At 42.2% G+C, this 12,604-nt stretch overlaps 1 protein-coding gene across 2 annotated transcripts in view; it reads left to right on the top strand.

The window, feature by feature from the left end:
• Positions 1 to 12,604, top strand: part of hipk3a (homeodomain interacting protein kinase 3a) — a 49,809-nt gene that overhangs the window by 5,822 nt on the left and 31,383 nt on the right. For both annotated transcript variants that reach the window (XM_079500655.1, XM_079500654.1), the window contains exons 3-4: positions 859 to 1,050; positions 2,267 to 2,448. In XM_079500655.1, the coding sequence (XP_079356781.1) occupies positions 859 to 1,050; positions 2,267 to 2,448 (374 nt within the window). The remainder of the gene's footprint in view (positions 1 to 858; positions 1,051 to 2,266; positions 2,449 to 12,604) is intronic.

Raw genomic sequence — 12,604 nt, 5'->3', positions numbered from 1 at the left:
GCTTGGGTTCTTTGTGTGTTTTGTGTACTCGCATTCTTTACTTAACCCATTTAGGCCTGAGGCAGATTCTAAAAACGCCTCTATATCCTGACCTAAGCTTTCTGGAAAATGTCAAATATTTATATAGCAGCTTAAATTTTTTACATTTTTGAATACTGTACATACTGTACAGAACCCAAAAATGGGTTCCCGGCCTGAGGGGGTAAAACACCAAAAGGGGTTCCCGCCCAGAATGGGTTAAGTAAAAGTATCAATACTGTAATGTAGAAATCGGGAATTAAAAATGTACTTGAGTAAAGTACAAAAGGATTGGCATCAAAATGTACCGTCTAAAATAAAAGTACTCGTTGTGCAGAATGTCCCGTTTCAAGTTTTCAAAATGTATAAACATCTTTTGAAAAATAGATCTACGAGCTAGATCGGATATTTTCAAATGGCCAAGATTTATAGGGCTGAAGTGGTTAATGAGTGTGTCGAAATAATAATCAATCTACAAAGTTTATTATTCTGTATATTGACTACCTTTCCAATAATCGACGAGCACATATGTTTTATTCTAGAATATATCGACAATTGGTCAAATCAACTAAATCAATTATTTTATACTGTCATACTCGCTGTATGACAGTATAAAATAATTGATTTAGTTGATTCACGCAAAAATAGCTGATCAACAAACTCGCTATGTGACGTGTTTGAGCTTGAGATTGGCTATTTTCAGTGTTTTTGCTACTATTAAAAAAAAATAACAGATTATACAAAAGTCTGTTATTTCGATGAACCGTTGCACCCCTAACATTCCATTTGTGTCCTTCCTGTCATGAGCTCTAACCCTGTTTTCCTGTCATGTTTGGCCAGGTGGGCATCCTGGCCCGGCTCAGTGGCGAGAACGCAGACGAGCACAACGTGGTGCGGGCTCTGGAGTGCTTCCAGCACCGCAGCCACACCTGCCTGGTGTTCGAGATGTTGGAGCAAAACCTCTACGATTTCCTCAAGCAGAACAAGTTCAGCCCCCTGCCGCTCAAAATCATCAGGCCCGTTCTGCAGCAGGTAAGACATGTGGATGTCACTCATGTCACAAATGGAAACACTTTGCACGTGCACGCAGTGCGCACAGACATGCAGACACAAACGCCCCTACACACATCTGCAGACAATCGGGTCATTGACATTGGGACCGTTCCGCTTCAAGCACATCGTCGTGTTTTGTCACATTCAGCTGCTGGAACTGCGAGAACTCAACAAAACATGCAAGCAGAGTTTTGGTGGAAAAATGAATACAAATAAAGTCAGACTGGCAGTAGATATGCTGGCTGACATATTATGGTACATGTGTGGCTGTGTGTACTGCAAGTAGAAACAACAACCTGAAGAGCCTGTGTCAGAGTTCTAATGTACATGGCTACACGCATAACTTCAGATTCAGAAAAGCTTCATAAAAGCTCATATTTAAAGGTGGATTACGTGATATAGGTTTTGTAAAAAAAAATATATATATATATATTTATAGGTTCAAGCTCTATACGCTGTAATCTCTCTGTTATGAACCAGGCTCCTGAAAAGACTAATGCGTGAACTTGTTGGGACGCATTAACAGCAGGCCTGCATGCATGCCGTGTACCCTATCTGGTCCCCTCATAAATAGCTGAGGAAATGTAGCAATAAACTCATGCCTTCTACTTCAACTTTAGCCCTGGTGTGGGTCAACATTCTGTGAAAAAAATGCATTGCGGTGCCTGACCGCCATGTCACACGTTGTAGATTGGCTATTTTTGGTGAAGCTGCTATAAGCAATAATATGTCAAAATATTAATGACCTTTTTATTTTTTATTTTTTTGGTATTCAGACAGCCAGCAATGGGTAGAACGCTCCCAGAAAAAAGTTGGTCTCTGTGACACATCTAGGGGCAGCAATCTGCATTCAAAGATGTTCCTAGAAGCTTTGTCATTGGTCGAAAAAAACCCGGTCGCAGTGACTAACCAATCAGGAAGCAGACAGGAAAATCGACCAATGACAAAGCTTTTAGGAAAATCTTTGAATGCAGATTGCGGCCCCTAGATGTGTCACAGAGACGTCTGAATACCAAAAAAAATAAAAAATAAAAAGGTCATTAAAATGTTGACATATTATTGTTTATAGCAGCTTTAAATGGAAAAAAGGAGGGGACCTGCCGGCCTGGTATAGACCCCTTGGGGGCCCGCAGGTCAACATCCAGTCAAGTAAAGTATATAGATTTTAAAATGTGTAAATGTGAAACCTTTGCAGGTGGCGACGGCCTTGAAGAAGTTGAAGTCTCTGGGTTTGATTCACGCCGACCTGAAACCAGAGAACATCATGTTGGTGGACCCCTCCAGACAGCCGTACAGGGTCAAAGTCATCGACTTCGGGTCAGCGAGCCACGTTTCCAAAGCTGTCTGCTCCACGTACCTACAGTCCAGATACTACAGGTGAGGACAGTGTGTGTGTGTGTGGTGGGTACTGAAATCTAATTGGGATTTCAAAAAGCAATTTTACATGGCTGACAAGAAGAACCCAATGTAAATGTTATTGGTATTCAGAGATGGTATGATATTACATCACACAGCTGGTCGACGTGAGTAGCGGGACTCAACGTGTGCGTGTGTGTGTGTATGCGTGTATTTCCCACAGGGCTTAGCATTGGCTCGCCCCGGCTTTATGTATTTTGGCTTTTCTGCCATTATGTAATGTGAACAGAGAGCTCCATAACAACCTGCAGACTCTCGCTGGGGTCTTGTTCCACGGGTTTCACTCGTTCGCAGAGCTTTTTGCCCAGGTGGGTGTGGTTTTGAGGTTAGGGTTAAGGTCGGGCATAGTGTTTGTGAGGTTAGGGACCGTTCGGTTTCTGGGACCCTCGTTTCACACCTTGTCGTCCTCCTCTTTCTCTCCATACCCCTCTCTCGCTAATCAATATGCTGTGTGACTGTTCGCGTGTTATCCATGTCGAGGGAGTCACACCCTAAAACTGCCTGCTCTTATGTAACGCTGTGTGAAGGAACGCATATGTTTACAAGCAAGGCATGGTTCATAGCCTGGAATGAAATGAAGGGGAAGTTGCTCAATGCTCATGTAACACAGTTGTCTGCATGGGCACTGGTTGCACCTATAGACTCAATCACGGACAATAAGACACTACAATAATAATTTGTTGCTTTGTTTATTGATTAATTTGTTCATTTTTAATTATGTTTTCATTCATTAATTATTCAGTAGTAGTAGTAGTCCATGCTTAACCCAGGTCATTCATTCATTCAGCCATGGCGACTCTCTTCCCCCTCTTCATTCTCTAGCCTATGGCGTGACGTGTTGACACTGTGTGTTGAACCGGCACAAAGCGCTGAACCTGGAGGTCATTTTTCAAGGCAAATGTCTCTGAAGCTCTCTATACATGTTCCTTTTCTTTTCTACCACCACAGAATAGCAAGCTGACAATGTTCCTTTCCCACCAATCATTTCAGCAAGTTACAGCAAGTGCGGCCATAACATTTGAACTATTGTTAACTCGTTAACTCCTCAAAACATTGTGCAATCGGCGGTAGCCGAAGCACACCTTCCCACGTTTCAGCTCGCACAATTAATTAATGCCTTCTACATGGGCTATATCAGAGCAACACAACATGACATGGGTCCAATGTCTGCTGGTGGCTCGTATTGTAAAGTACATCCAAAGAATGAAGAAAATGTCATGGTAACATCAGATTCACAAATCAAGAAAGTGATATTCCTTTTAAAATGGGAATTCTACCTCCTAAGAACAACTCGTTTTAAAAATCACATTCCTGGTTTGCGTTTCTTGCATGGAAGCCAAGCCCAGGCCTCTCCACCCTCTGGGTACGGCCTGTGTGCTATGGAGAATGTCAGCTCCTTTCCACCAGGGAGGTCTGCCCTGCCCCTCTCAGACAGACGTGGGAAATGTAGAGTCCCAGTATGTTGCATAACGTAAAGGCTCTGCTCCGCTGATGACCCGCTTAACTGTGTGAGGGTGTTTAACGGACCAGACTGAGATCATAGTGTTGTTTAAAAGGGGGTAGCTAGCTAGCTGGCTATTGAAGAGCAGGGAGGTCAGCGAGGACATAGAAGACTGGGGAAGAATGTCGCGTGTAAAGCACACATTTAGACACGGGGAGAAAAAAAAGAAATTCAGACATTCCTTTGTGTGTGTGTGTGTGTGGACTGTGTGTGCGTGCGCGTGTGCACATGTGTGCATGCATGCTGACATGTGTCCATTCAGCAGCCGCAAAGGGTGGATACTTTGGCTAATGTTTGTTACAGAATGTACTTTCCTTTGCCTAACACTCACTCATCTCAACGCATTTTCAGTAGTAGTCTGAAAGTCATTCAGAAGAATTGCTTAGTTCCATTCCACATTTGTGGCTCAGGGGTAGAGTGGCCGGTAGACCAACCGGATGGTAACCCGAGAGGTTCCCAGTTCGATCCCGGGCTCCCCCAGAGTTGGTGCCAAAGTGTCCTTGAGCAAGACACTGAGGGCAGTATTATGCGTGTCTTAAGTACCAGGTCTTATTACTTAACTTAAGACCTGGAGGCGTGGCCAAACAGCATTGACCATGCCTCCAGGTCTTAAGTTAAGTAATAAGACCTGGTACTTAAGACACGCATAATACTGCCCTGAACCTCTAATTTATCCCGATGTGCAGGTTTGTGCCTTGCATGGTTTCCGCTGCCATCGGTGTATGAATGGTTGAATGTCATTTACAATCTATGTAAAGCGCTTTGGATAAAAGTGCTATATAAATTGCACCATTTACATAAAAAGGTTCAAATAAAAATGGGACACCACACTCTACAGTACACCACTACCGTGTCTCTGTGGTTCATGATAGAGTTATCTAATATCTGCTCACCTAGGAAAGGTGTAGTGTATTTGTCATCTACATTTATCTGTGTGCACACTCAGAATGCCACCTTGGGCAGTATTATGTGTGTCTTAAGTACCAGGTCTTATTACTTAACTTAAGACCTGGAGGCGTGATCAATGCCATTTGGCCTCTCAGAATAGCCAAATGGCATTGACCACGCCTCCAGGTCTTAAGTTAAGTCATAAGACCTGGTACTTAAGACACGCATAATACTGCCCTTTGTGTCCATGTGTGTCCATATACTCTGCAAGTGTGTCAGTGCATCCATCCATCTATCCGCATCAATTTCTCTACTCAGTGCGTTGACCACAATTGGTCTAAGCTAGAGGGATGGGCCCAAATACACAATTTGCACAGAGAGAAACCGCTGTATTTACCGTCTCGCCTTTTTCATTCACATCCAAAACCGCATTCAAATCCAAAATATCACTTCGCTCGGGTCCCTGTGTGTTTGTGTTGGTGCTGCCACACTTTCCACTCGGTTTCCTCTGGACAGATGCTCTGTCACATGGACGGCTGCAACTCGTGTTACAAACTCCAGTAAGAGTGGCTTCCTGGTACAGTAGAGTACATCACTGTTGCAACACAGCTGTTTGTGTGCTGTTCTTTGTGACCTGACACCAGATTCTACAAAATGTCTTCTAAATCATGGGGGTGCATACTTAGTTTAGACTAGTCATTGGTTAGACATGGGTTAAGGTTAGGTTTAGGTGTGCTGCGTTTTCTGGAAAACCTACGTTTCTATGTCAGTGGTTTCATGTCCAGGACCCCAAAAATTGTAATTGGCCGCAGACCCCCATCTGAAATGATGTTGTTCCAGGAACCCGCCCAGAAGCAAAGATTTGAGTTAAATACATTTGCTCTGAAAGAATATACATTCAATGATTTGTGCCCTCATTTTCACGATTTTTCTAAAATAACAGATCTACAAGCTCGTAGCACGGCACTCGATGCCGCGCTAAGAGCTTGTAGATCTGCTATTTTTCAATAGCTAAAGTATAACATAATGCTTAAGATAAAGAGACAGATCCCCCATTTACCAGATCACAGACATTTGCTTATATGAAAATAGCATTAAATATTTTGAAAATGCATTTCTTTTGTTTTTAATTAGGGTACCATGGTACTGGTTCAGTACAAGTTTTCCATGAAACACTAGGAGAAATGGAACTCCTCTCCTCCTCGTGTCTGATGAGGTTGCATAACACTGGTCTGGCCTGTGTGTACGGAGAAATATTATGGCAGAACGACTGACTGACTGGTTTGAAAAACGGGTGGCTTGCGCCCATCCAGTTCCTCGCTGGTGCTGGACAAAAGGTAGATGCATACAGGAAAGGAGAAGTCCGCACACAGCCTTTAGCTCCAAGGTAGATGCATACAGGAAAGGAGAAGTCCGCACACAGCCTTTAGCTCCAAGGTAGATGCATACAGGAAAGGAGAAGTCCGCACACAGCCTTTAGCTCCAAGGTAGATGCATACAGGAAAGGAGAAGTCCGCACACAGCCTTTAGCTCCAACAGTGTTTATTGTTCTTCAAAGCACCGTCATTCTGGACACAACTTTTCGGCCGTGAGTGGCCTTCATCAGGTGACGGTAATCAGCAAATGATGAAGTGAAATAGTACTGTGAATAACGACCACAAACAAGTTCACAAAAAACAGCTTGTTACAATATTTTTTTAATATTTTAAATATCTTTTATACATTTTTAGTTTAGTTTTTAAAACGTTCAGTACCAAAAGTGCTTTACAGTTTGGGCAGTCTGCTCCAAGTAATGGTCAATAATCAATCGGAACAATACTTAAGGCACATACAAGAGCACCATCAAGGGCAAATGAAGGCAGACATCACTCAGGATGACTCTCTGGTAGATGGCCAGTAAAGCCATCATCACAATGGAAAAGAATGAACCCACATTACTGATAGGTACAGAAAAAGAGAGACATGGCGATGCATCTCGACAATAATGGCAAAAAAAAAGAACGACTGACTGGCCACACAATTTGGTAACCTATAATCCAGCGAGATTTAATTTCAAGTGTGCGTAGACAATTCTCTGCATGTGTAGGTAGGTGTCAGTGCACTTATGCAATGAAGATGCAACGATAGGGGTAGGTAGGGTGTGTGTGTGCTCAGTATGTCACTGTCTGTCCATACTGAGTTATCAGCAAGGTTGATTGAAGGGATAGAACTGTGTGTCTCCACTCCTGGTACTCTAGTACTGCTGTTGCATAACATCTGGCCTGGCCTGGCCTGGCCTGGGTGGAGGAAGAAATATGTCAGCAGAAAGACTTGCGTGTGTTTTTTGTTCTTCATTTGAATAGCCTCTATGATACTATATTATTCTGATTTGAACCCATGAGTTTGTGGGTGGGGTGCACGGTTTGCTTCCATGTTTCTGTGATTTAAAAAAAAAAGTTGCAGGCCAAGACAGGTCTTTGTTTATCAAAAACTAATAATACAGTTATACAAGCCAGTTTACATATCATGTGTATGTTTAGTGGAGACGTGTTGGGCACAAATCGTGTTAACCCATTTAGGCTTGAGGCAGATTCTAAAAACGCCTCTATATCCTGACCTAAGCTTTCTGAAAAATGTCATTTATATAGCAGCTAAATTTTTTTTTACATTTTTGAATACTGTACATACTGTACAGAACCCAAAAATGGGTTCCCGGCCTGAGGGCGTAAAACACCATAGGGGTTCCCGCCCAGAATGGGTTAAGAAGTATTGAAAATATCTACAAGCTCGCAACGCGTTGTGTGCTTTAGATCTACTATTTTCACTAGTTTGGGTCCCGGACAAACGTCTAATCTCCTCCTTTTTGGGTCTCGACCTGAAAAGTTTGGGAACCACTGCTCTAATGGATACTGTTAACTGCTACACCATTGGCCCAAGAGCCACGTGTCCATACAGTGAACTCCCTGTTTCAAAAGGTGTGTGAACAGTAGCACAAATTATTCATGATGTAGGCTATGTGAGATGACGCCTTAGAAGTAGGGTAGAGCTCCCTCAGGCAGACATGGCCTCCCGAATTACCACGGGCTGGACCTCACAGGTGGCAGGCCAGGTGCAATGAGCCCCAAAAGGGTAATCTGGCCACAGACTCCACGGCATTTGCATTTCTTAACCTATGTATGCTCAATTTCGCAACACCAACTAAGGCAAGGCAAGTTTAGCATTTGCATTTCTTAACCTATGTATGCTTCATTTCACAACACCAGCTAAGGCAAGTTTAAATACCTTATTTGCATTTGGTTCCCCATCATTATAAGATCAACATGTTAAGTATGAATCAGGCCTGAGAACCCAAATAGAATCATAGCATATTATTGGCAATTGTGTTGTAAAGCTCATCACAAACTGGCCTTGCTTCATTAAACATTTGAGATAAATGTACTTGGGGTGATTCTGAACTGTTCACTAACAGCCAAACCTGTATAGATGAATGTTCAGTGCCTAGCCTAGCCTACCTGCAAGTGTAAAGGAAAACTTCTGTTACAAAGTATTAAGTAATCACACCACGATGAAGGGAAGCGTCTAACAGCCGCCCGGAATCTCAATTCATGCCAAGATGATAGCCCTCTTTTGTTTCCTTCCACCTGATCTGCTTATCTGAATTATTCACATAGCCATGCGCTCCATTTTCCCTGTGAGAAGTGCTTTTACGTCACCAACCCCCGCAGAACAGAGCAGTCACCTCACCGAGGCTTGCTGTGTCATGGCTACCATGGCAACTATGCAATAGAGCATGACATGCAATGAATAGGCCTTGGCCAGGGCCTTCCCTTCTATCTGGAAGAGTTGAGCTTATGAAACCAAATAAACAAGAAAATCAAAAAACAAAATCAGAACACTTTGCCAGGGCCATGTTTAGCCAGTCTCCAAGGGAACAATTTGGGTATAGTTTTTGCCAGCCCAGCACTGCTTAGCATCAAACTGATCTCCAGCCAGTACTAAGTGAATGGCTAAAGGGTAAGAGGATAGAGGCCAACTCTGAGAGCACTCTTAGACCAAAACCGCACCAATGATTCGCCACGCAACTCTTTGCAACATGCAACTACTTGCAAGTTGCAACTACATGCTACCATTATCCCAATGGCAGTTGCAAGGAGTTTCATTCGTGTGGTTGACCTTAAAACTGTGTTGAGTTGCGACTAGATACAAGAGTTGCATCTGGTGCTGTGGTTTGGGCTTTAATACAGCATACTATACTGGATTCTATTCACTTCGCTACATGCAACATCCATAATTATAAAGTCTGAAGAAATAATACATTTGCCCTAGAATAGATAGAATATATAAAATTGCACATACAACTTTGTTTGACCATAATTTAGGGTGAAGTGGTGAACAATGCAGATTTGCAGACAATGCACAATCTTGCCTGAGAAAATCACCTACGTATTCCAATATCAGTTCAGACTCACTGTTTTACACATGCACAGGCATGCGGTCAACTGCTGTTGACCAACCTCAATCCAATACCTCACTGGTTAAAAACGCCAATGTTCTGTTATCATCCAATCATCTTGTTTGGAATATAAACACTTCTAGAGAGAGTTGAGATGTGACAGCGCAAAGTAGTAATGGAAGATTATACCTTGCGGTTTTGTGGGGAAATGGGGCTTTTCAGAGTAAAATCTGCCTCATCTGCTGGGCACTCTAGCGCCTTTTATTCTGAAAAAAAGGAAGGGTTAATTATACATACACACACACACATCACACACACACGCTTCCAGCTACTGAAGATAAGGTGGCAAAGGTGCACATGTGTGAATTCAGTTATTTATAATTGTGCCTTCTGACTAAGAGTGCAACTTGCGGTGGTCTATTGACGTGTGACAAGTTATCCCACACTCGGCTCTCACACTGCAGATGCACACAGACGGATGTGATGTGTAGAGTTCTTTGCTTGCTTTGGCTACAGGTGTTCAGGAGGTTGTTTGGTTCACATCCTCAAACCCCAGTCCAGTCATATCATCACCCTAACATACGCCGCTAGTGTGTGGGTATATATATATATATATCCATTTTACTTGAGTCACTGCAGTTTTATTCTACACACCAACCCACCCACCCACCCACCAGAATTTGTGTGTGCATGTGCATGATTATGCACACGCATCATGCACAGTTTCTGGACTGGTGGAGTAGTTGCTGCAGCTTGTATGACTAGCCGGCGTTTTGAGCAATATGGCATTATCAAAGTCTTTTTTTTTTAGTCAATGCGGAAACGTGCATTTTGTTTTGAATTGACCAATAAACCAGTCCCTGTCTACCCAAACTGTCGTTTGTCTCTTAATAGAATAGGTTTATGTCGATATTAATACCACATTATAAAGGTCTTGTAGTGTAATGGGAAAACAGGAAGTCAAGTTCAAGAAACACAGGTTTTAACTCATTTCTGATTGAATCCATTTCCCTGAATTGTTCTTACTTATCGTCACTGTCGGGCAGAAACCTCATTATATAAATGAATCCCGTACTTCATCATGCGTGAGTGTCGCACAAAAGTAGTGAAAACAGATCTACCATCTCACAACCATAGAGTATAAATATAATAGAGAGGTCACCGAGAGGAAACCCTGAGGCGAAAAAGACTGGTCGAAAGTGGTATTGCAGCGCTATGCTTTGCGCACGTTCACGTATGGCTATGGGCCCATATCACGTGAACGCTATGTTTCATACGTGAACGCACGCGATGATAGTCAACGGCCCAGCACTTTCACGTCTGGCCCACAAGCAATCCCAGAATGCACTGTTTCCAACCCGTAAGAACGCCTCATGCGCTGGGTGAGCAACTCTATGCAAGTGGATGGGAGGAGAAATCTGGTGACGTCTCTATTCATATATACTCTTAAGCTCTCAACACACTGCATTGTCCACTTGTAGATTGGCTATTTTCACCATTTTAAAATGTTTTAAAAATGAATACTAAAGTTTTCCAGCCGACAGCAACCAGTCCATAACCAGTAACGGTAAAACAGTGACCTTTTGTGCTATTATCAGGTTCTCTAATACCATCTTTTAAATCTATAACATGACTGGTCAGGTCATGATGATTTGGTGTGCGGAAAAATGTTTTCCCCCCTTAAGTTTCACTCAATGCATGAACATTTAGTAACACACCGCAAGCCAAAATGAAAAAAGTACAGCTTGTACAAAATCTCCCCACCTCCTCTTCCTTAAAAAAAAAAAAGAGAAAAAGGTCTGTAAACTACTTTCCACGGTTGAGGTTAGTGAGATCTTGTGTGATAACTTAATCTTTAGGTCGGGGGTGGTATGCATGTGCAGTATGTGAAGTGGATTGTTTTTCCTTTAGAAAACATATCTTATTTTCTTAGAAACTCGGTTGGAATTTGGAGTCCAGCCTATATTGTAATAATTATGCTGGTGTTGTCAATGTTTTCTCTTGGCAGCCCACCAGAGTGATTTATTTTCTCCCTCTTCCTTTTGAGCCTAGTGCCTAATGACGATGTGAAATGTGATATATTGTATCTTTTCCTTGCATAAGCATTTGAATGAGAACAATTTGTGCCTGTCCTCGGTTAAGACCTGAATGAGATCCTGACTGTAGCTATTATGTTTCCCTCTTTAGGTGGCTGGGTGCCTTTTCACTTCTCAGTGGCTGGCTGGGAATACCCATCTTATTACAACCTTGGCTTCATTAAAACCAGTGGTGTAAAGTAACTAAGTAGATTTACTTAAGTAAATTAGAAAAATATTCGTATACATTTTATACTTTTGAAAAGACATTCTGCATAATGAGTACTTTTCTACTTTTGGCCCTTTTTAATACATTTTTATGCCAATACTTTTGTACTTTTACAGACATTTACTTGTAACAGAATATTACTACATTGCAGTATTGAGCCTTTTTTCTTAACCCATTTAGGCCTGAGGCAGATTCTAAAAACGCCTCTATATCCTGACCTAAGCTTTCTGAAAAATGTCAAATATTTATATAGCGGCTCAAATTATTTACATTTTTGAATACTGTACATACTGTACAGAACCCAAAAATGGGTTCCCGGCCTGAGGGGGTAAAACACCAAAAGGGGTTCCCGCCCAGAATGGGTTAAGTAAATCATGTGCGTACAACCCAAGGTTCTGTCCTAAACTCCTTTTAAAGAAAATATTTTAAGCAGATCCCCCCCCCCAACTGAATGAGGACAGAACCTATGGACTGTTGCGTAAAATAATGGATTTATTGAATGCATTTGTGACTGACTATGCATGCATGTATCCGTGTACTCTTAAGGTTTTGTCCCAGTTTGTCAGCCCATACTGTTGTCATGTTATGGTCTTTCTCGTGTCCACTCATTGCTTGGCAACCACCGTGGTCGTCACAGCATGCGTTACTATTTACATTAGTTGTTGCTTAGCCCCACATTGTTTTGCCCAGATCTAATGGCCCATTGTATTTAAACCATGCAAAACCTAATTATTTGAGTATCAGTCTCCTTCGTCATCTTTTTTAATAGTGCTGCATTGACATCATATGAGTCTAATGCTTAATGCGTGTACATGTTTCCACATTCTTTACCCCAAGCAGCCATATCTTAATTTTCCATGCAAAATAACTTGTTTATTTAACGTATATGTATAGTTTATTTAATGTATAGTTTAGTTCCTGTTTGTGTAGCCTACCTCACATGCTACGTTTGTGTGAGTGTATGTCTCTTTCTCCTTCTCTCCCTGGTCTGT

The sequence above is a fragment of the Electrona antarctica genome, assembly GCF_951216825.1.
Source record: "Electrona antarctica genome assembly, chromosome: 5".
In the NCBI taxonomy this organism is placed as follows: domain Eukaryota; kingdom Metazoa; phylum Chordata; class Actinopteri; order Myctophiformes; family Myctophidae; genus Electrona; species Electrona antarctica.
Note: the sequence above shows the minus strand (reverse complement) of the source record. Positions and strands in the feature narration are given on the sequence as shown.